The sequence below is a fragment of the Drosophila navojoa genome, chromosome X (assembly GCF_054131105.1).
Source record: "Drosophila navojoa isolate 15081-1374.11 chromosome X, UAZ_NAV_1.0, whole genome shotgun sequence".
In the NCBI taxonomy this organism is placed as follows: Eukaryota; Metazoa; Arthropoda; class Insecta; order Diptera; family Drosophilidae; genus Drosophila; species Drosophila navojoa.
Genome location: NC_142895.1, coordinates 25,184,064 through 25,207,208, shown reverse-complemented (window position 1 = coordinate 25,207,208; position 23,145 = coordinate 25,184,064). Strand labels below are relative to the sequence as shown.

Here is a 23,145-nt window from a genome sequence, read left to right as displayed (position 1 = left end):
GAATACAAAATTTTTAATACAGTACATCCATGCTGTCAAAGTTCAAACTGTTCGATAGGTCGATGTAAGTACAGTGAGCAACCCTATAACACAACACTCATCGCTGATTTTCTTTTCTAGCCGCCATTCAAAAGAGTGTGTGTTAAGAGCATTTTGACAAAAGTTTATGGGAAAGTGATCCAAAAGTTAGCAGCATATATAACACATCACTATTAGACGGTAAGTACAGTGTTTTCTTTAGTGCAAGCTATTCTTTAGTGATTTAATCGTTGGCTATTGCACGAAAGCATCAGCAACAGCTAACTCATGTTGTCAAGCGTGTTTATTTATTTACATATGTGTGCCCGTATAAACATATAATTTATTCACTATTAACTTTAGTAATATACAAAGCTAAAGCAAATCCTAATTTTTAGTTAATATACTCTAAATACACAACTGATATCGTGTTTGGCATGTACGGATGTACTTCGTTAAGTGCGTTATCCGTTGGACAATAGGTAACGATATTACGTTTCACTTACGTGTAATCGTGAAAATAAATGTGATAGGAATTCATCAGATTCGCATAAAATACATATGGAAAATTTGTTGCGTTTGAAAACTTCTTCGAGCCAAAAATAAACTCTAAAAAACATTGACATTTAAGCCAAATATCAAAATTATTGTGTAGAGCTGCCATCAGCTCGAAAAATGCATCAATGTATCGTATTTGGTGGAGGTGGCGACAGCTCTGACAATTAATCGACAAATTTTAGTCCACGGTCGATATCTTCATTGCTTTTTTCTCTGCTCAGCAGATTTTCGTGTGCATCAAAATATAAAAATAAAAATAAATTATTTATGTATATACAGAAAAACAAATAGAATATATAAAGTGAAAACCAAGTGATAATTTATGTGAACGTATATGCTTAGGGTCAAATAGTACAATAATCGTTTGTACGAAAGTGTTATAATATAACAGCGAAAACCCCTAATGGGCGAAATAGTATAAATACATATGAGAAAATCGCTAATAGCGATAGCAATAACAAAAAGAGCAACAACAACGGCGTGTGTGTGTATATGTATGCTGTATATGTGTATATATGTGTGTGTGTTGTAATTGAACGGATAGTGATAGCAACAACACACGGTGCTCAGCAGTAAAAAGCAAAAAAAAAATATATAAAAAATAAATAAATTAATAATAATATAAAATAAAATAAATAAAAGCGGAGTGTATCCAAGTTAGAATCGTGAGACGGCGACGACATTCCATAATTGTGCTGCGTAACCAACACTGATTTATAACACTGAAAATGCAGTACACGGATCAGGATCAATAGCCTCCTGCAAAATACCCAAAATTATAAAGAGAAAGAAAGCAGGAATCAAATCGAAGTGAATCGAACGAACGGCGAGGGAGGAGTTTATCACGCGCTAGCCAATACGGAAACAACAACAACAATAGCAAAATGTTAGCTAAATGCTAAGTTATCTACAATTATTATTTATTGGCGGGTCTACACTGCTGTTCTGTGTGTGCGTGTGTGTGTGTGTACAAACCAATTGGCTAGCCTTTTAACATATTTTTTTTTTGTCAAGCTCAAAATGCATAAGCACGCGTCGTCATTCAATTAATTTAGCATATTATAGAATTTGATGAGCGCTCTGTTCCATATTGTTTTGGTTATTGCAGCTAATTGCCCACAGAGCAGAGCCTGCTGACGTATTTACAGACAGATGTATGCATGTATGTGTATGTGTGTGAGTGTGTGTGTGTTTGTGTATGCGCGCATATTTACATACATGTCACATTGTCCACTCGCTGCTCCATCCGTTGGTCCGGCAGCGTAATTGGCACACTTGCCATTTACTTCTCTATTGTCTTATAGCAGACAGATATCGTGCATAGAAATATAAATATATGTGTATATACATACATATATAGTGTCTTTATTGTCGAGAAATCAACTCGAAGCGTAGTTTATTTGTTTTTCTCATCCTTGTTTGACTAAGGGGTGTTCTGTGGGGCTTTTTTTTACCCCTCAAGGTTGTCTCCAGCGCGCCTCAATTGTATAACAGAATTCTGTTTGTCTATTGAGTGTGCGTGTGTATGTGTGTGCGTGTGTGTGTGAGTGTGCTCTGTTTATCTTTTGATATTCAATACCCTGACTGCAATCTCTCTTAAGTCACTACAGTAATCTATCTAAATAGTGCACTACGGCTAAATTCCAAAAAAAAAAAAAAAAAAAAAAAAAAAGAAATAATATCATTATTAATGGAGCTACAGCTAAATGATTTCACTGTTTTCGGCAGTTGCTTTTGTCAGTTAACAACTAACAAATAGCTTAATTCAAATGCTATTTTTGTTAATGGACTGTTGGAGTGTGAAAAAAATACATACATATATAATATTCCAATTTCGACTTGGAAGTCGGCGACATGACGCACTTGCCAAATACTGTTAACATTTCCACTGGCAACACGACTAACTATGTTATATGTGTATTAAATTGTATTACAAACTTATGTAATACCCAAGCTCTAATTAGTTATTTACTTGCTCTCCTTACAAATTTTGCTGTCCGCTTAAATTTCTGTCACTTCCAATGTGTGCATTAACTTATCTCGAGAACTGTTTGTTATCCTATTGTTATTATTGGTAATTTGTTGTTGTTTGTATTAACGCAAAACAATTTAATTGTATTGAGCCGTTCTCGAGATTAGCGTTAACCGCAACAACTTGCATTGTTATCAGCTGCCGCATTATCAGCTAACATTCTATTTCCGTAGGTGCGTTAGATATCAGATTCTTTTCGCCTTAGATAAACTTGTATTGCGATTAGAATCCATATGAGAAAAACAAAGAAAGCGAATAACAATAGAATCAAAGCTGAAATAACACGAATACAATTTTGTATCGAGTGCAAAGCTGCAGTAAACAACATTTTTGTGTTAAATTACATTGAATGCTTTTGAGCAACGACACAGACGTAGCAGGGCTGGTATTTATTGATTTGGCGAGCCATCAAGAATGCTCACTGTATGTTTACACACACGCACAAGCGCAGTTTCAAGTGTGGCCTCGCCATGAAACGTGGTAGGCCAATGTTTACTAATAAATTTTTACAGAGAACAACAACTGGAGAATCGGCTGCCATAAATCGAACTCGATATTTGCGAAAATATTCAATAAATAGCGCACACGCATCCAGGTAGAAGGACAGACGCATCATAGAGCGAGCATAGGCCACATCAGTGGAGGTGGAGGAGGAGGAGTCGGTGCTGGTATTGGTGTTGTGGTTAGTGGTCGCGGGTCTCCATACCATAAATAACCATGGTCAGTACGAATCTGGTGGTGCCAGTGGTGCTGTGGGGTCCCACAGCGCCGACACATTGCATATCGAGCGTCTTTCTATCGGACGATCAATGCACACTGGTCACCGGCTGCTACGACGGACAGATCTGTCTCTGGCAAGTGGAGCCGGCCACATTGAAGATGTCACCGCGTTGCCTGCTCGTTGGCCACTCGGCGCCGGTGTTGTGCCTGGTGCGCGCCTCATTGCTGCCGGAGAACAATTTTCTGGTCAGCTCGTCGGAGAATGGTGAGATGTGCACCTGGGATCTGATCGACGGCAAATGCACTGAGGCCGTCAAGCTGCCACAGGTGCATACACAAATCCAAAGCTATCACACGGCCAACAGCGAAGACGTGCGTCTCTTCTGCATTGGCTACTATGCTGAAATTATGGTCATGGACCCATTCAGTCTCGAGGTTATTTACGTGCTCAGCTCAAAGGTGAAGCCGGACTGGATATCAGCCATACACGTGTTACGTCCAATGCGCCGCAAAGACGACGTCGTGCTGGCCATCACGACCACCGGCACCGTCAAGGTCTGGACTCTGACGGGCAACGAGAACAAGCATGCGGAGCCCATCTATGAGAATGAGTCGAAGGAGATACGCTGCTTGAACGCCATCACCATGAACTGTTGTGCCCAGAATCAGCGCACGGTGCTCCTCGTCTGCACCAAATATTGGCAGATCTATGATGCTGGCGATTTTACAGTACTCTGCTCCGTTATTGCGCCTGCACGCGAGCGTTGGCAGGGCGGCGATTTCATAACCTCAGATCGCGTTATGCTGTGGACGGACGAGGGCAAGGGGTACTTGTATAAATTGCCAGCCAACTGCATACCAGACAATAAGGAGTTTCATTCAAAGAGCGTAGTACGCGACGCACCCTATCTGTACTATGTGCTGCAGCATGCCGGAGATAAGGTGCTCTCCTGCCCGCCAGCGATGAAACTCCTAATGGGTCAACAGTCACACTTTTTGCTGCGCGGCGATTCTGAGGGCTACATCTCGGTGTGGAATGTGCCGGAGGTGCCATTGGATAACATTAGTATATTGCAGGCAAAGCAAATGCCGCCGCGCATACAGAAGCCGCATGTGTGCACCTCACTGGTGGAGGCCTGGTCGATGATGGATCCGCCGCCGGTGGGCATACTCGATCAGCTTTCGCGCATCACCGACTCACCGGTGAAGCTCACATCGAGCATTTATCTGCCGCAACAGAGTCGCCTAGTCATTGGCCGCGAGGATGGTAGCATTGTCATTGTGCCGGCCACACAGACGGTCATGATGCAGCTGCTCGTCGGCATCAAGCAGAATTTCAGTGATTGGCCATCGCATCAGATACTCTACGGGCATCGCGGACGTGTCAATTGCCTGCTCTGCCCCTCGATGGTACATCCACGCTATGAGAAGTCCCATCTGCTTTCGGGCGGCATTGACTTCGCTGTCTGCCTGTGGGACTTGTACAGCGGCAGTCTGTTGCATCGGTTCTGCGTGCACGCGGGAGAGATTACGCAGCTGCTGGTGCCGCCCGAGAGCTGCAGTCCACGCATACTCAAGTGTATCTGCTCGGTGGCCTCGGATCATTCAGTTACCTTGGTCAGTTTGCAGGAGCGCAAATGCGTCACGCTGGCCAGCCGACATCTGTTTCCGGTTGTGACCATCAAATGGCGTCCACTCGATGATTTCCTCATTGTCGGCTGCTCCGATGGCAGCGTCTATGTGTGGCAAATGGAAACGGGTCACTTGGATCGTGTGCTGCATGGCATGCTAGCCGAGGAGGTGCTGTCAGCATGCGATGAGCAGGCGCTGGAGGATGGCGGCGGAGGCTCCGGTGGCAACGCGGCCAATTCGGCCAGCGAGATGGGCATGGCCAATCCGGCAGTGCATTTCTTCAGGGGACTCAAGTCGCGCAACATGAATGCCATACGGCATGCCACACAGCGCGGCATCCATCAGTTGCAGCAGCTACAGGGTCACAATCAGGGCAATTTCGATTTCCTGATGAAGCACCGCAGCAATCCGCTGGTCATACAGGGCTTGCGCACCAATCCCAAGGATGCCGAGAGTCACATTCTCTTCTTCGACATCGAGGGATTGATATTTGAGCTGCACAGCGAGGAATATGCGCAGATGACGCCCGCAACCTTGGAGGCGTTGGGTGTGCATCTGCAGAATCCTAAAGATGGCAAGTCGATGCATATCGATGCGAGCAAGAAAATTGGCGACTTCTTTAGCAAGGTCAAGAATAAGGCTGTCGATGTTGAGAAGATACTTAAGGACAAGGACAAGCACGGACTTGTGCAGAAGTTCAAGGAGAAGACGGAAATTGTTGAGAAAAAGGTGCAGGCCAAAGTGGAGAGCCTGCAGAAGGCCGTGGAGACGCACGAGGAGCAGCCGCAGGATCTAAAGAGCAAGATTGCATCCAAAATGGAGGTCACTCATGTCATGGAAGTGGCCCAGCTGCTGCTCTCGCTGCTCCATTCCTGGGGCCTGGATCCGCATCTAGACAAAGTCTGCGAATCCCAATTGGGCCTACTGCGTCCCATTGTACCCATCTCGTACGGTGTATTGTCCAAGGCCGGCTATATGTCGTTGCTATTGCCCACATGGCAGAACAACTACGAGATACCACCGGGACTGCAATTGCCCTCCAGCTCCAAGAAACGCATGTTGCCTGAGGAATTGCAGCGCCTGGAGCACTTGACAGCCATTTTCACTTCTCGTCTGCACTGGGAGCTAAGCACCACATTGACATCAAATCATATACTGGCCTTGGTGGCCATGTCCAATACGCTGATGTCGATGAGCGCCGCTTCGTTTCTTCCAGACAGCGAGAAGCACAAGAAGCTGCAGCGCTTGGCTCAGTATGCTGAGTCAACGCAAGGCGCTGAGGAGGAGCTGCTCGCCCATCACACGTCACAGATCAAGCAGGGCTGGAGTCTGTTGTCCACTCACCATTGCTTCTTGCTGCCCGACAAGATTGAGGCGCTGGAGCCAAAGAAATTCAAGCGTCCCCAGGTGGAGATGATGGTCAAGCGCTGGCAGCATCATTGCATCGAGATACGCGAGGCAGCCCAGCAAATCCTACTGGGCGAGCTCACTCGCATGGGCAAGAAGGGACGCAAACAGCTCGTGGAGAGCTGGGCACAGTATTTGCCGCTCTACACACACACCGAGCCAATTGTGGGCGCTCAGCAGATGGCGGCCATGACGAACAACCAGGCGGGTGGTTCGGGCGGTGGTGTTGGTACTGGTAGTGGTATCAATTCCTCAATGGGCAACGGCAGCGGCTCGATGTCGGGCGGTCAGGGCATGTCAGCTGGTGGCAACGGTGTAGGCTCCAGCGATCAACAGGATGAGGACTATGAGGAGGAGGAAGAGGAGATCATACGCAAGCCGTCCAGTCTGTCAGAGCTGAAGCGCAAGCAGACCACCGCTGTGATCCTGTTGGGCGTGATTGGTGCCGAGTTCGGGCAGGACATTTCACAGGAATCGCCCAACCATCGCGGCAGCATTAGCCTGGGCCATACCAACACCGAACGACGCAAATCCTCGGTAGTCGAAGGCTTTGGCATCGCCAACAATTTGGCTCGGCTCACCTCCATGGCGCTGGCTCATCTGCTGTATGCGCCGCCATCCCCAAAGCTGCCGCAATATACGCCATTGCGTCGTGCGGCCATCGATCTGCTTGGGCGTGGCTTTACCGTTTGGGAGCCCTATCTGGATGTGTCGAAGGTGCTGCTGGGCCTGCTAGAGATCTCCTGTGAGGGCAAGTCGGTGCCAAATCTCAACTACAAGCTACCCCTGACCCCACAAGCCGATGCCTGTCGCACCGCCCGCCATGCCCTGCGCCTGATTGCCACCGCACGGCCAGCAGCGTTTATTACGACCATGGCAAGGGAGGTGGCCCGATACAATACAATGCAACAGAATGCCCAGTCGATCAATACGCCGCTCACCCAATCTGTGCTGTACAAGGCCAAGGGCGAGATATTGCAATGCGTTGAGATGCTGATCGATAAAATGCAATCGGAGATCGCTGGCCTACTGGTGGAAGTGATGGACATTGCGCTCCATTGCGTCGATAGCAATGAGCTAAAGGGTCGCGGCTTGGCCGAGCTCTGTCCGTCTATATGCAAATTCAATCAAATTTCGCATTGCAGCCAAACCCGGCGCATCGCTGTTGGCGCCAATAGCGGAAATTTGGCCATATACGAGCTGAGGCAGAACAAGTGCCAAATGATCCCCGCCCATACGTATCCGATTACCTCGTTGGCCTTCTCGCCAGATGGCAAATACCTGGTGTCCTATTCGTGTGCCGAGAATCGCCTGTCCTTCTGGCAGACAAGCACCGGCATGTTTGGCTTAGGTCAATCCCAGACGCGCTGCACCAAGGGCTATTCCACGGCTCCCATACCGGATGTTTCGCGGCTGAATCCGATGCGATTGGCCAAGCTCGTCTGGATTAATAATCGAACCGTGACGTTGATGCTGGCCGATGGTTCGGAGACGCGGTTCAATGTTTAAAATTCATCTGGGAACGACTGTCGATAGCGGCTTATCGATAAGCATATTGCCAAATAGGCGACAAAATACAACAATCGTAATCGGTATATCGATTAACATGAAAAGGTTAACGAGCAGCAGTTATTGGTTTAACGATTCAGCAAACATTTCATCATTTCGTCATTGTGTTATCGATAACACTTTCGATTGTCCGACAAAGAACGAAGCCAACGTCGTTAGGCCACATACTGAGCAGCCGAGCTGCATACTATTTAGGCAATCAACAACGCGGGCTTCAAAAGCGAGCGAGACACGATCATCAACTGAAACAATAAATAGACAACAAAGCTTACAAATAAATAAAAAAAACAATAACAATAATACAAAACAAAAACCGATAAAAAAAAAAAAAAAAATTAGATGAAAAAAAAAAACAACCAAAACAAAGCGAAAACCTAAAAAAAACTGTTATTTATTATGTATAAAATATATAAAAAACGAAAAGCAAACATGCAAACTTTTATTTGTATATGTATTTTAATTGTATTTTGTGCGATTTTAAACGTTCTTAGCTTAAATTGTTTAAAAGAGCAACTAAAGAAAAACACTAAACGAAACTATTCCGATTACCAAAACAATTGAACCAACTCACATACAATGAGGGTAGTCCCTTAAGCACAATAAACGCAGCTAGGCAGTTACATTTTATTTTCATTTTAAATATGAACTTTTATAGACAAATTGCTTTGGCTATTCGGAATGGGAAATCATTGCTGTTGAATATTTATGTAATTATCATACAAATAAGCGAAATAATAATGTTTGTTTTTTTAGATGAAAGTAAAACCACACATAAAATATATAAAAATAATATAATCCAACTACAAATGGAATTGAATACTAAGAAGAAAAAGAAGAAGAAGCAAAACAATACCAATATAAACAAAGAATGAATGCTGTTATTACTTCCTATGCTATTGTAATTATTATTATTATTAAATACTATTATTATCGATATTGATATTTGTTAAACCTAATGTATTGTTATTATCTATCTACAATTATAAAAAAAAAAACTTGTATTGCGCAACGTTGCTACTTTATATATATAAAAAAAAAAACAAAGGAACATTTAATATATTAATTTTTTTTTTGTTTTTATAAAAGTTGAAATGAAACGCTATATCTATTATTTTGTTTTTGTTAATTTTTGCGATTAGCAAGCTCTAAAGTTAAACATTACTTCATTAAAACATATTCGAACCTTAAGAAAAATATTATATGCAAAATACGAAAACGAAAGCTTAGCAATATTAAACACAAACACACACACATAGAGACACACACACACACACCTGTATTTATATATGTATGCTTGTATAGGTTAAAATATAAACACACATACACACACACACACACACACGCAGTAATACACGTACACATACATATATGTACTACAGAATATATTAAATTATATTTGTGCTTAATTTGAATTACTAAATATGTGAGAATATATATGTATCTATGTATGTATGCGTATATTCGAGGTCCTTCAATCAAAGTATTACACAAAATGAAATAATGAAAAAAATTAACATGAAATATAATATATATGTATATATATATTTATATATATACATGCAAGAAATAAAGTCAAAAACCAAAAATTAAATAAAATAGTTTTTTTATATTTTACTTATATATTTATTGACGCTGTTGGTCGATTAAGTTTGTTCAAAAAATCGATAGCCATTGCTGTTGTAATGTTATCGATTTTGTCAACAAATAAATGTTATACATCTTAAGATCTCGAAATTTTGCCAATACATCAATGTGAGTTTCGAATATTTCTCATACTTGGAATACTGAATTTTTGTATACCTTGAATACTGAAACCAAATTGGCATTATCAAAAACAAGGATATTTCAAGTATTACAAGCTTGCGCGTTGGCTTAATCAAATGAATATCATGAGTCTCATATTCTCCAAGATTGATCCATTTATAACAAAAGTTATTTACAAATCAATCATCGCTGCGCCAATTTCACAGTAAGCAATAAGCGTGTGTGTGTGTGTGTGTTATTTTTTGTGTATGCAGATTCTGCATTGCAGAAGGTAAATGGGGAATTTTTAGAATATCAGTTCTTCCAGGTATGAAGTTCTTGCAGTAAATTTGAGGTAATATTTAGATAAACGTTCAATTAAAATTTCATTTTTATTGCGCCTATATCATATCCATGCAGCTCCATATACATATGTACATATGCTCTTTGTCTCTTCTATGTAATCGATCCCGGTTTTCGTGCTATCTACCTGTCTCTTTCTAAACTATGTACCATGTGGATATACAGTCTCTTATATAAATCAACAAATATTGTAATAAATATTACAGAGAGGCTATTATAGACAGGATAGAGAAATGCATATAGATATCACAAGAGATCAGATTGGTGCACAATACCATATAATAGCAGGGATTAAAAGAGACTTATCCTACTGAAACTTGATATGTCCCAGAACTGCAATGCTTTTTTTATAGTGTTCGATATACTTCTTTGTTTTCTTGTCTAGTGGGAAACATAAAAAGATGCGATCTGAAAAGGAGCAGTCGTATTTGTGTTAAGAATATTTTGAACAAGTTTTTCAATTTTCCAGCAAGCAGACGGCAACAATGCCCGAGACAGAGACGAGAAGCACCGGTCAGCGGGGGAGGCCCAGAAAGACAGCCGCTGCTGTGCGAAAAATCGCACGGCCGTCCCATGAAGAGGATGATCGGATAGAGACGAGTAGTAAGACGCACGGGAAGTCGCTTAAGGCGAGCGAAGGTGGCCGGGAGCAAAAGCAACAGGAACAGGAGTCGGCGGATGACGGCGACACGGTCGACGAGGCGGCCGATCTGGCGAATGACGAGGACGACGTGGCGGAGGAGGACGATGCGCCCGAGGACAGCAATGAGGCGAGCGACGCCGAAGAACAAGTGGAGACGCCGGCGTTTAGCCTGGCCACGCTTGGACTGCAGCGCGTGGGCACTGTGCAGCCGCCGAAGCCGAAGACGCAAAAGCCGCCCATACTTCCGCTGAATGCACGTGGCATGCCCGCCCGGATACGAAAGCGCAATCGGCTCTTCTACGACGAGAACATCATCAACGATGACAAACCGTTGCGCGTCAGTTTAGCGCCCAAAAAGATGTCCACCCGCGGCTCCGGAGACAGTCCCAGCAAACTGCTGACGACTCCCTCGAAAGTGCTCAAGAAGCGAAAGGGCGTCGTCTCCCGTTACATGCGCTCCAATGACAGTGCCTCCACCTCAAACTCCAACTCGGGTGCGGAGGCGACGGAAAAGCAGAAGAAGTCCACGCCGGGCAAGCAGCCACTGAGGGCGACGTCCCCAACAGCCGGTGGCAAGGGGCAGCAGCAGCAGCAGCAGCAGATGCCACAGATGGCCGGGCACCTGCGACCGGGCCGAGGCGCCACAAGCGGGACAAAGGGCGCTGCGGCGGCGGCAGCTGCGGCTGCGGCTGAGGATGCAGCGCGAAAGGCCGAGGCGCAGGTGGTGGCCAACAAGCGATTGGGTCAAAGCATTGGGCTCCGGTTGCGCAACCTCCTGAAGCTGCCCAAGGCCCACAAATGGGCGATTGCCGAGTGGTTCTATTCGTACATCGACAAGCCGCTCTTCGACTGCAAGTACGATTTTATGAACAATGTCAACGAGCTGGCTCCACGGCTTGGCACGCGCAAGCTGAATCGCCACGAATGGGTCAACATCAGGAGGCGCATGGGCCGACCCAGACGCTGCTCGTCGGCGTTCTTCAGCGAGGAGCGGCGGGAGCTGGAGCGCAAGCGTCAGCTGATGCGCACGCTGCAATCGTGCAAGTCCGGCGACCTGAAGGACACCGTGCTGATAGCGGATATGCCAGAGAAGATCCCAATGCCGTTGCCATTGGGCACCAAGGTGACGGCCCGATTGCGGACGCCACAGGACGGCATCTTTGCCGGCACGGTGGCTGCCTACGATTCGCTGAATGCCATGTACCGGGTGACGTTCGAGCGGCCTGGATTGGGCACGCAGTCGATACCGGACTATGAGATTGTGTCGGAGAACTTTCACGAGATGCTGCCGTTGCACAGCTTCACCAAAGACTTCCGGCCCAACTTGATGAGTATCTACCAGACCAACAACATGGGCTACACCACCGACCTGGGCTTCACCACCAACTTGGCCAGCAGTAAACGTCTCCCGCTGGTCGCTTCGGCCGGCAATGTCAGCAGCAGCAGCAACAACTCCTCGACTCCCCAAAAGAATCTGGTCAACAACAATGCGGCGGCACGAAATGCTCTCAGCATGAAGCTAAACAAGAGTGATCCGCTCTTGGGGCAGGACGCGATTGGGGAAAGTCCAATTAGGATGCAGCTGGTGCGACATGGCTATCCGCCCAAGCTGCTCGAGCATCTGGTTCTGCTCCAGAACTTTATTGCCCTGAAGGAGTCCAAAATTCAGCGGCTGGCTGAGATGAATGCCACCGCAGAGCTTGCCATGGGTGAACTGATGGGCCAGGACGAGGCCATCGCCGACCATAGTCGCCGTCAGCTGCGCGATGACTTTCAGCGTCGATATGCCTCGAATATCATAGCGATCGAGCGCATCAACGGGGATCTCATGTACGAGCTGACCAGGGTGCAGGAGCTGTCGAACAGCCTCACACGGGATCCAAATGTCCAGGCCATGATATCGCCGACGCTGCTGCGCGAGGAATGCCGGGCCAAGGCCAGCCAGACGGTCGACGAGTTGAACAAGGGCGTGGTGAAGAGCGAGCGGATGATCGCTCTGCTCAAGAATCTGACCACATTGCTGATTGTCATACAGAACTTGGACAGCGACTGCGATGCGGCCGAGGTGCACAAGGTGCTCGAGGGGTGCATCGAGGAGGTGCGCAGCAATCTCATCTGCAGTGCCAACAGCGAGGTGTTCCAGAAGAACGTGCAGCTGCGACTCGAATTTATTGCCCAGGACATCAATCGCAATATTGAGGAGCGCAGCTTTAGCCAAGGATCCGTCAAGTCACCAAAGTCCGAGTTGGGTAAGATGGGCAGCAGCTCCAAGCGAACAGCCGGGGACAAGGACCGCAAGGAGAAGAAATCGACAAAAGAAGCCAAGGAGAAAGATAGCAAATCCATGCTGCTGGAGGAGTCGGACGTGGAACCCATGGATGTTGACAGTGAATCCGATGACGATGACGAGCCCAATGACGATCGGGCGGAGCAAAAAAAGGGCAATAACCGTGATGTGGATGGTGCGAATGCTGATGCGAATGCTAGCGTCAAAGTGAATGCAAATATGAAAGTGAATGTGAATGCTAACGAGGATGCGAATGGGGATTCGCATACGGATGCCGAGGCAGATGCAGAAGGAGACGCTTCGGATGCGGTGGACAAGATCGATGACGATGATGCTTCTGGGACGGAAGATGCCGAAAATACCGACGACGGTGCCGATGATTCGCAAATAACGATCGAGTCGGCGAAGGAGTCAGAAGATGAGACTCAATCGAATGACGACAAGGATGAGAAAGATGACGATAAGTTGGATGAAGATATCATTCAGGAAGTGGGCACTGGCTGCGAGGAATCCGAGGATGAGTTCCAATTCGAGAAGTAACGAGAAGCATCCGGGAGCGAGCTGCGAAACGTATGTACTTCAGTTAAGCCTTAAAATTAATTTTAAACACCCTTCTTTTCCCGCTCATATGTATGTATATACATGCATGTATGATGATGTATGTGTTTATAGCATATATATATATATATATATGCTATATACACATACACATATATACACACACATATTTTGTATAGGTGTATATATATATTAATATACATTTACATATATATAATATAATATATAATTGTCATAATACTTCTATAAACATACGTATATACACCTATACATATATATATATATAACTTTTTAATTATTAATTCTTTTTCTTATTGTTCGCATATATATACAATTATATAAATCAAATTTTTTTTGGGATCTGCGGACGTCATATTGAGTGGACGTCTTCGAGCGGAGTTCTATATATTTAAAAAGTAGATCGCAATTTACAAATTTCAATTGTTAATAATATATTAAAACTATCTATCGGACATTATCCGCAACTGAACAATTGATATACACCCACACGCATATTTCAATTTATTCGATTACAATTATCGAGAGTGTCGCAATAAATAAGATTGTAATAAATAAACGCAAATGGTTTTTTAATTCAATTGTATTTTATGTTGGCAAAAGGAACAATTTCAGACAGCTCGCTAATCACCTTCTTCTTATCCTAATCATCATCCTCTTCATCCTCGTCGTCGTCGTCGTCGTCATCGTCTTCGCTCGACTGGTTCAACCAGTCGACGAGCTTGGCGAGACTCTGCCGCAGCGTCGCATGCTCTTCACCATCCAGTTGTTCGTACCATTTGTGTATGGCGTCCTCGGATACAAAGTCTTTGTCGTACAGATAATGCACCACTTGGGAGATCTTTTCTTGCACCAGCTTGTTCTCCTCGCAAATGTCCTAAAAGCAATGAACAGAAAATTAGTGTATGTTGCAGCATTGGCCACAAATGATTGTGGGAATCTGGCCGGGTACCTCCAGAGCCTTGAGGCAATCCGTCATGGCATCCTCGCTCTTAATGTAGTTGGAGACAACGGGTCCCAGTTGCTTGAAAACTGCATTGATGGCTACCATAATGTTGCCGTTAGGCGGCTCGACGATGCTCTCCATGGAAAAGACAGCCTTAACCACATTGAAGTTGACCTCCTTCAGGGACATGTTATACGCATACCGCGAGGAGTTAATTTCGAGAATAAGAAAGTCCGGATTCGATTTCTCCCGATAGCCGCGCGTTAGTGAGTCGATGACCTCCGAGAGGAAGACTGCAATGGCAGAGATGGTACTAATGTTGTTGCTTTATATATTATGTGGTCTGTGCTTACTGTTCGTGTCGTCGGGCAGCGGCGTCACCTGGCGAGACTCGTCCTCGTTGTCATCGTCGTCGCTGGAATAGCTGATGTCGCTATCCGCGTTCGCCGCGTTCTGTAGGTCACACATTTTGGGTATGCAGAGGGTTGTCAGCTGTGGCATCAAGTCGTCGTCCGCATCGGAATCGTCCGGATCACCAGTTGTCTGGTCATTGACAATGTATGCAGCTGGCCCAATGGCTTCCAGTTCAACTGAGAAATGGATTGGCGTGAATTGAAGGTAAGTGATTTGAAGGATTGCGTTAAGGCCTTACCATTGTCGAGCTCCTCGGTGCGCTGTGTGCTGGGTGAGCTGGTGACTAACGTGTTAGCCAGCTTTGTGTTGGCGGGCAGGATGCACTTGGCGCCCAATACGCAGCCAGCGCTAATATCGCTATTCTCGTTGATAACCGCACCGGAGCCAATCACGCAGTGCCGCAGCTGGCAGTTGTCCTTAATAATCACATTGGCCATGAGGAAGACATTGTTGAGCTGGCAGTTCTTGCCTATGCGACAGTTGGCACCAATTACGCTGCAGCTGATTGTGGTGCCGGCATCCACATGGCTGCCCGCCTGTATAACAACGTTCTCCTGCAGTGCCACCTTAGAGACGTTCGCGTCGTGGCTCTTGTAGATATTGTCCTTGTAGAAGACATACTGCTGCTGTAGCTTGTAAACGCCCATGTCGGGCACCAGTGGATAGGCCCAACGGCTAATGATGTCCCGGCTGACCAGCTGATAGGAGAGCCAATTGTTCACTTTGTGCGCATACTGGGCAGGCGGCAGCAGTGCTACGTAGATGCGGCTGTCCAACAGCTCCTCGTTAATCAGCAAGCCCCTAATGAAATCGTCGCGTGTTTGGAAATCAAAATTGTCGCTAAATAGCGACAGCATCGATGGTGAGCCGATCGCTATCTGTGGATCGAGCAGATTGTGATGCAGCGTAACGCACGAGTTGTTAAGGAACACATCCAGCGGTATTTGGTAGCGTGACTCCTTGTGATTCATGCGCAGTCGCTGATGATAGTGCAACCGTGTATTCTGTTTATCCACAGCGATCAAGAGCTCGTTGCCCGTTCGTTCATTGCTGCTGGCGCAGTCCTTGAACACGAGCGTGGCGGCCGTGCCCTTGTCGAACTTGGCCATGCGCTTGTGCTGCTCAAGAACTGGACGCAGATCAGCATTTGTGACCGTGTCTGCGCCCAGAAGTATAAAATTGCCACGTATCAATGCCTTGGCATCCAGATCCCGCATCGCATCGCCAAAGCAACGGCAGCCTTCGCCGCCGATCACATGGACGGTCATCTTGAACGACCACGAGGCATAGGTAGCAATGCCTCGTCTGCAATCAGAAGATATACATAGACAAATGTAAGCAACAAGTTGACTAACGAAACGGGCATACCCCAATTTGAAATGTACACCCTATAGCATGCTTACTTGATGTGCTCGCGAATGCTCTGCAGGTAAAGGCTGGCATAAACAAATACCTCTTCGACGCCGCTGCGATTGAGCGCAATTAGAGCATAATCCAGCATGCTGACATTCACCAGTGGCAGTAGCGCCTGTAGGTATGTATGCAAATAGTAAATATATTAAAGCAACGTGCGTGGCCAAACCCAGTAGGAAAGCATCATTTAAATAAAACTACTAATCGCACCGTGGAGCCTTCGTCCGATAGCGGTTTGAAGTTCCACACATTGTTGTCTGCTATGAGCACAGCCTGGACTATTTCCTTTTGGTATTGTGACATATTTCTGCTTCTTTATGCGTTAAAGAGCCGCAAAACAATTTCTGCGTGCGAAGGTAACGAAATTAATGTTGTGGCTGCTGTTAGCAGCACTGTCAGCTGACAGTGTTGGTCAACAGATAGATGCATTCGCTGGTGATGCAGCCCTGGACTGTGGGACTATGTTCAATTTCAGCTGTTGACGTTGGTTTTATTGCTACTCGAGTCGAATGTTTGTGCGTACCACTATTCGCCGTTGTTGTTTTTGTTGTGTCTGTTGTTATTGTTGCTCTTATATCTATATTCCGATTAAACTCTACAGAAATCGGCCTAAGTGACTTGTGTGTAGTGTCTATATAAATTAAATGCAATAAATAATGAATTGCTGCAATTCAAAACAGCACCAAAGGCAGAATTACAATTATCGTCATCGCCAATAGCCGTTCATTCTACGCGTCGGTGAATAAGTGACGGCGATTGCCTCTGTGTGTGTGTTTTGCTAGAAAAAAAAAGAAATAATAAAATAAAAATACTATACCCGCCCACACCCACCGTCCTAAAATAGTAAAAAACAAACAAGATTTATAGCTCAGGAAAGCAAATAAGAAATGCTTTCTAAGAAAGAAAACTATCCATGAATGTTTCCTTGTGTTGATTTCGGTATTAGCATTAAGCAGACAAAAATAAAAACTAAAAAACTAAGACCTGAAACTGGTGTCGTCACTCGGCGCTTGTGTTAACTAAAAATAGACACTCCAAAAGAAACCCACAAGTTTGTCAGTATAACTAACCCCTTAACATCGTGACTAGGGTCCATTCTGCATTCAACATTCCCGTGCTGTAGCCGTTTGGTACGTAATAATAACAAAAACAAATACTAGATACCAAATAAAAAGAAGCTGAAAAGCCGCTAAAAAAAAAGGCCAACCGAATATATAAAAGCCGCCTAGCGATGGAACGCGGGAGCAACTACCCCAATGGCGGTGATGCAAGCGCAGCTGCAGTGCCAGTGAAAACAACGCTATCAATTGTGCAGGAGCGATTTAAAGCGGACGAAACAGTTCACCTGGTAAGCTAACTTGTTCCCATCATAAATAATCGATTGCTTGTTCTCCCATTTGTGTTGCAACACCATGTTCCCGGCTGGGTGTGTGCGTGTGTAAATGAACCTTGAGGACATAAGATAACGTATCACCATTGACCAGTGGTCAGTGATATCACTTAAACTTGACAATGAGCTGGGACTTTCATCAGTAGTGACTTTCTTGGAACATCGCTAGACATTCAACAGTTATCCATTTAGTACACACTGAGTGGAGTCCGATTGGAATGCTAATTGGCTATTGTGAACAGCGTCCGATTTCAAGCATAAAACCGAGCAGGCGTTATTCGTCTGATAAGAACGTTATTTGAGGCTCGCAATGAGGTGGAAATTTGATGGATACGTTGCTCAAGTCGCAACGCTGTTATTTATTAAAATGGACACCTCATAGCCAAGCCAAGCCAAGTACGCAGCTCAGAACTCGAACAGAGCAGAGTATTTAATTTGTGCCAATTTAATTTCCAATTGGACTTTTTAAAATCGAATTAGCTTTGACAATCCTTATCTTTAGTTATCGATTAAGATTTTACAAAAGATTTCAAACCAAAGTCAATTGACGAAAAGTAAAGAGACTGAAAAATTGTATATTATGCTTCGAATATATTTGTTGATAGATTTTCGAAGCATATCAAATCAAGGGCCAGGAACATATTGAGGGCCTGCTAGCGCTTGTCTCCTCCGCATCAGGCGGAACATACGCGATCATCTCGTTCTCTCTGCTCCGCAATCCACTGACGGCGAGCAATGACCTGAAAATAAACAAAGTGTTTCCGATAAATGCATCCTTTAAATTGACAACGGGTAGGTGTTAACTATCAATCTATCTCTCTCTCTCACTCTATTTCCTTTCCTATCTCTCCACAACCTCCTGCCACCTATTATTCATCTGTGATCAGTATATATTTAATATGTTGTAAGCTTTACAGATAGCAAGGCGCCCAAAACGGAGCAATTCGATCTGTGCACGGACGATGATCGACCAACCAAGTATTACTATTATTCAATGCGAACCGATCCCGCCGCGGTCGATTTCAATGAATTCTGTGCCAAAGTCAACTCCTGCAAGAAGACCATGTGGGATGCCGAATTGCCGTCGGAGGCGGCGCTAAATTTTCGATGGCTTGACGATTACCGTGAGATAGGCGAGGTGAAGCATGAGCTAAAGAAGCGCGAAAGCGAATATATTATCTACAAGGATATTATGTATGAATAGCTTCGTCTATATTCGTTGTGACATGAGTTCTTTAATTTAATGCCATCATCCTTTGCAGCGTCTACTGTGCCACATGGAACGTAAATAACAAACCCTGCTGGGATAACAAAAATACGCTTCGTCCTTGGCTTGCATCTGGCAAAAAGGCGCCGGACATCTATGCCATTGGACTGCAGGAGCTGGAGAACACGGCCAGGGCCATGCTCAACGGCAATCAAATGCAAATGTTTGCCACGCAATGGGTGTAAGTGATTTAACTACAACCATTGGTATTACTATATTGCCGAAAGCACATTCATTTAGATTCACGCATAACTGTAAAAGCGAAATCTTCACCTGAAACACTATTCAAACTAAGCTTAAAGAACAAATACGAACAATCGATTATTATCGATTTAAACAAAATAGGCTGAGCTAGCGAAAAAAATATGATAAATTGCTAGTGCGCACGAAATGCACGAGTAAAGATCTCAAATTTCAAGTCTTTCGCCTCTGTGGCTTACAAGATCTCGGCATTCCATGGCTACAAGCAAATATACATTTAATGGGACTCGCCCTGCCTTCACAAGGCCATTTTGCCCTGATGGGCATATAATCAGCAGTAAAAGTCAAGTTAAAATATATTTATTTTGTGGCACAGTTGCAGCAAATAATCGTTTGTTTAAAGAATTACGAAGTCTTATTTATCATTATTATTACAGCTGTTGGTCTGATTAGCTTATCAAGAAGCAGAAAGTTATTAATATGCTGAATGCGAATCTTCAATTTGAATAGAAAATACTTAAAGATATATATATCAAGCTCTATAAATCTTATAAAGGGTTTTATTTCAAGTTGGTAAACAAATGATATGGGGTCTGTGCATATAACCATACATACATATATTTGAAATTACTATCTATTGTATCTATCTCTCTCTTTCGTCGCAGGCGAAAAATGTTGGAGAACCTGCATGATGATATGGAGTATGAGGAGTTGCAATCGGTGCGATTATCTGGCATTATGTTAACAATATTTGTTCGTAAAAATTTACGTCAACATATCGTGCGGTGCCGCGTGAACTCGGTGGCCCGTGGCGTGTTCAACACGTTGGGTAATAAGGGGGGCGTGGCTGTTAGCTTTCAGCTCAACGAGGCGAGCATCTGTTTTGTGAACTCCCATCTGGCCGCGCACATGGGCAACGTGGCGGAGCGGAATGACGACTACAAAGCCATTGACGATTACATGCGATTCGAGGAGAACGGACTGCAGGTCCGCACTATCAACGATCACGAGTAAATGCAACAAGCAACAGTGCAATAAACAGATAACTAATCTATCTCTCTCTCTCTCTCTTTCTCTCTGATTTTGTCTGTACGTTGTCTTTCGCTCACTGTAGTCACATTTTCTGGTTGGGTGATCTCAACTATCGGATACAGGAGCCAAATGGACAGCAGCGGCCGGGCCCCATGAGCGATGCGCAAACTTTTGAGCTGATGCTGCAGTACGATCAGCTGCGCACAGAGATGAGCTACGAGCGATGCTTTAAGGGCTACACGGAGGGAGAGATTAAGTTTGCGCCCACCTACAAATACGACGTGGGCACCGACACCTATGACACGGGCGAGAAACAGCGCGCGCCAGCGTATTGCGATCGCGTCTTGTGGAAGGGCAAGCTCATCGAACAGTTGGAATACAATGGCGTCATGGAGATACGAGAAAGCGACCATAAGCCGGTCTATGCCATATTCCGTGTGAAGATCAAGACACGCGACGATGACAAGTACAGGAAGGTCTTGGCCGAGGTGCTCAAGGCGGTGGACAAACGCGAGAACGACAGTCAGCCGCAGATAACCACAGACCGATTGAACATTGAGTTTGGTGTGGTGCGGTTCAACGAGCCGGCCATACGGGACTTCAATGTGTCCAACGATTGCCCGCAAAATGTGGACTTCGAGTTCAAGGTCAAGGACTCGCACAACGATATCTGCGAGAAGTGGCTGCATGTGGACCCGCGTGGAGACAGTCTAATGATTGACTCCGCCCGCAGCATACGCGTGCGCGCTTTAGTCGATGCGAATTCCGTGACGGGTCTGCTCAAAATGATATGCACCGCCGTCGATAAATGCGTACTAGATATACTTATACTTCATGTGCGATCCGGCCGAGATATATTCATAACCGTAACGGGTGAATATCAGCCCAGCTGCTTTGGCCTGTCGATGGAGACGCTGTGCCGTACCGAGCGACCGATCGGTGAATACACGCTGGACGAAGTCAAACAACTGGTAATATATACGAACCTATACATATATATAGGACATATACACATTCTATATTCACCGTTGTAGATGCTGGATGTGACGCCCGGGTATCGCGTGCCAATGCCCCGCGAATATTTCCTGCTCATCGATTACTTGCACAACCAAAGAGGCCAACTCTTTCAGAGCTACGATCGCCGCCAGCCGCTCAGCAGTCAATTTAATGCAGTGCGCGATTGGCTGGACTCCTGGTCGAACGATCCATTTCGTAAGCTCAAATTAAATCAGCATTGATACCTCTGTAAATGTATTAACTATTGTTTCCTTCCATTTACAGCGGGCACCCCACAGACGGCTGCCGAGGCGCTGTTGCTGCTGCTCGATCTGCCGGAGCAGGCGCTGCTGGAGCCGTTTGTGGACGATCTGCTGGCCAGCCGCAGCAAAGTGGATGCTGAGAGGTACATAGACCTGCTAAGCGATCCCAAGCGCAACGTCTTCAAGCATCTGTGTCTGTTTCTCTGCGATGGTGTTGAGCGCGGCGATTACGACGCCAACAATGTCGGTGCGTATCGATGATAATGTGCTTATAAATATACGTACATATACATACATATATATATATGACGTATGTATTTATCAGTTGTATTAACTCGAATTGCTTATCTTGATGATTGCAGCCACGATCTTTGGACGTATTCTGTTGCGCAGCAGCAAGTGCAACGTGACCATTGATTATCATAGCCGATGCAACGAGTTCATGCAACGCTTCATACGCATCGAGAGTCCCGATACATTATCTGGTGGCAATGGACATGGCGGTGCCAGCTTGCAGACCTAATTGACGAATTCAATTCAATGTATATACATCTATATACATATATACATATAGATATATGCATATATACGTCTATGTATTAGCCACAGATATGGAATGTAAATTAGTTAGCTATTTATTTTAACTGTAATTCGAAAATGTATTCGCTTACGAGTAGTTCTCAATGGCTTAGCATTTACGCACTATATTATATATATAGTTGATCTGCTCTTTGTTTTACTTGTTACTTGTTTACTGCACATACTATGTGAACTATTGAGTGAGAACTCAAGTATCCATACATATACCCCTAATTATATATTAATACATATTGCGCTTGTAGCCTATGTTGGCCCAGAAAAATATTAGCCTTACGGAAAACTGTAACGAACGTTTATGCACTGATTTTTTTATACACATTTTCCACTCCAACCACAAACAACACATGGCTTAAACTTAACAAATACACATTTATACATATTTACATACATACACACACTAAAATATATGCATTTTGTTCTTTCCAACGAATATTTAGTTAACACAAATACATATATTCAAAATAGAAGTAAGCCCATACTTATGGCAGTTTAACTAACAAGTCAATGCCAGATCGAAATTTGATTGTTTATTAAATTGATTTACAAGATTATTAAACATTTAAAATGCATACGTACATATATAATATGATTATACAGTAATTTAAAGATTTATTTTAAAAATGTTGGCCCAAAGCCACATATCAGCTTTCATTATTAAACCCGGATTTTAAAAAATTATCTTTCTAACATTCTATATCAGTTTGAGTTTTTGATTATGTGATAAGTATTAAATTAATTTAAGCACATTGTTTCGTAATTATGTTTAAATATGTGTAGCCGTTGTACAACATGGTTTCTAAAAAGATTACTGCTGTTATTTCTGTTAAAATAAATAAATGTTTACCGCTAACTTTAATCAGACGTATATTTTTCTTTGTCAGTGTACATACATTCAGAAGAATCTAGATTCAAACATGTGCTGCTATGCGCATGGGCTTGTGTGGAAATTTGCGCCAAATTATGTTTGGCGTTGCGCAACACTATTTTTGGTTTTGGCATGAAGAATGCACACTACGTTCTGTTTCCTATATTTTAATCATTTACAAGTTGCAAATTAATATATATTTATATGTTT

The 23,145-nt window shown here is 44.5% G+C and overlaps 4 protein-coding genes across 5 annotated transcripts; 3 read left to right on the top strand and 1 right to left on the bottom strand.

The window, feature by feature from the left end:
* The first annotated feature begins 62 nt into the window (after positions 1-62).
* mip130 (Myb-interacting protein 130) lies at positions 63-17,498 on the top strand. Its single transcript, XM_018108890.3, has 2 exons — positions 63-219; positions 10,512-17,498. Exon 2 carries the CDS (start codon positions 10,528-10,530, stop codon positions 13,510-13,512), a length of 2,985 nt encoding a protein of 994 aa, XP_017964379.1. The 5' UTR covers positions 63-219; positions 10,512-10,527; the 3' UTR covers positions 13,513-17,498.
* Positions 448-9,157, top strand: Rbcn-3B (WD repeat-containing protein Rbcn-3B). Its single transcript, XM_018108888.3, has 2 exons — positions 448-1,462; positions 3,121-9,157. Exon 2 carries the CDS (start codon positions 3,326-3,328, stop codon positions 7,874-7,876), a length of 4,551 nt encoding a protein of 1,516 aa, XP_017964377.1. The 5' UTR covers positions 448-1,462; positions 3,121-3,325; the 3' UTR covers positions 7,877-9,157.
* eIF2Bepsilon (eukaryotic translation initiation factor 2B subunit epsilon) lies at positions 14,094-16,720 on the bottom strand. The gene is made up of 6 exons (XM_018108895.3): positions 16,532-16,720; positions 16,312-16,436; positions 15,147-16,213; positions 14,848-15,084; positions 14,501-14,787; positions 14,094-14,425 (listed from the first exon to the last, which is right to left on the bottom strand). The coding sequence occupies exons 1-6, from the start codon at positions 16,622-16,624 to the stop codon at positions 14,192-14,194; spliced, it is 2,043 nt and encodes a 680-aa protein (XP_017964384.1). The 5' UTR covers positions 16,625-16,720; the 3' UTR covers positions 14,094-14,191.
* Positions 17,416-22,929, top strand: Ocrl (Oculocerebrorenal syndrome of Lowe). 2 transcript variants are annotated; one of them, XM_018108892.3, is made up of 9 exons: positions 17,416-17,669; positions 18,317-18,503; positions 18,629-18,905; positions 18,974-19,159; positions 19,845-20,189; positions 20,294-21,182; positions 21,246-21,423; positions 21,493-21,717; positions 21,833-22,929. In XM_018108892.3, exons 1-9 carry the CDS (start codon positions 17,553-17,555, stop codon positions 21,991-21,993), a joined length of 2,565 nt encoding a protein of 854 aa, XP_017964381.1. In that variant the 5' UTR covers positions 17,416-17,552; the 3' UTR covers positions 21,994-22,929. The 2 variants fall into 2 exon arrangements, with proteins under 2 accessions (XP_017964381.1, XP_017964383.1); XM_018108894.3 differs by lacking the exon at positions 17,416-17,669 and having other exon boundaries at positions 18,621-18,905.
* Positions 22,930-23,145: the final 216 nt, after the last annotated feature.

What these genes read in the sequence shown, in the direction of transcription:
- Rbcn-3B (XM_018108888.3), top strand. Translation starts at nt 3,326, where the DNA reads ATGGTCAGTACGAATCTGGTGGTGCCAGTGGTGCTGTGGGGTCCCACA.
- mip130 (XM_018108890.3), top strand. Translation starts at nt 10,528, where the DNA reads ATGCCCGAGACAGAGACGAGAAGCACCGGTCAGCGGGGGAGGCCCAGA.
- eIF2Bepsilon (XM_018108895.3), bottom strand. Translation starts at nt 16,624, where the DNA reads ATGTCACAATACCAAAAGGAAATAGTCCAGGCTGTGCTCATAGCAGAC. An exon ending in CACCGAGGAGCTCGACAATG is followed by an intron (nt 15,085 to 15,146) that starts GTAAGGCCTTAA and finishes TCCATTTCTCAG; the next exon opens with TTGAACTGGAAGCCATTGGG. An exon ending in GCTGCCCGACGACACGAACA is followed by an intron (nt 14,788 to 14,847) that starts GTAAGCACAGAC and finishes CTGCCATTGCAG; the next exon opens with TCTTCCTCTCGGAGGTCATC.
- Ocrl (XM_018108892.3), top strand. Translation starts at nt 17,553, where the DNA reads ATGGAACGCGGGAGCAACTACCCCAATGGCGGTGATGCAAGCGCAGCT. An exon ending in ATCCTTTAAATTGACAACGG is followed by an intron (nt 18,504 to 18,628) that starts GTAGGTGTTAAC and finishes TAAGCTTTACAG; the next exon opens with ATAGCAAGGCGCCCAAAACG. An exon ending in TGGACGAAGTCAAACAACTG is followed by an intron (nt 21,183 to 21,245) that starts GTAATATATACG and finishes TCACCGTTGTAG; the next exon opens with ATGCTGGATGTGACGCCCGG.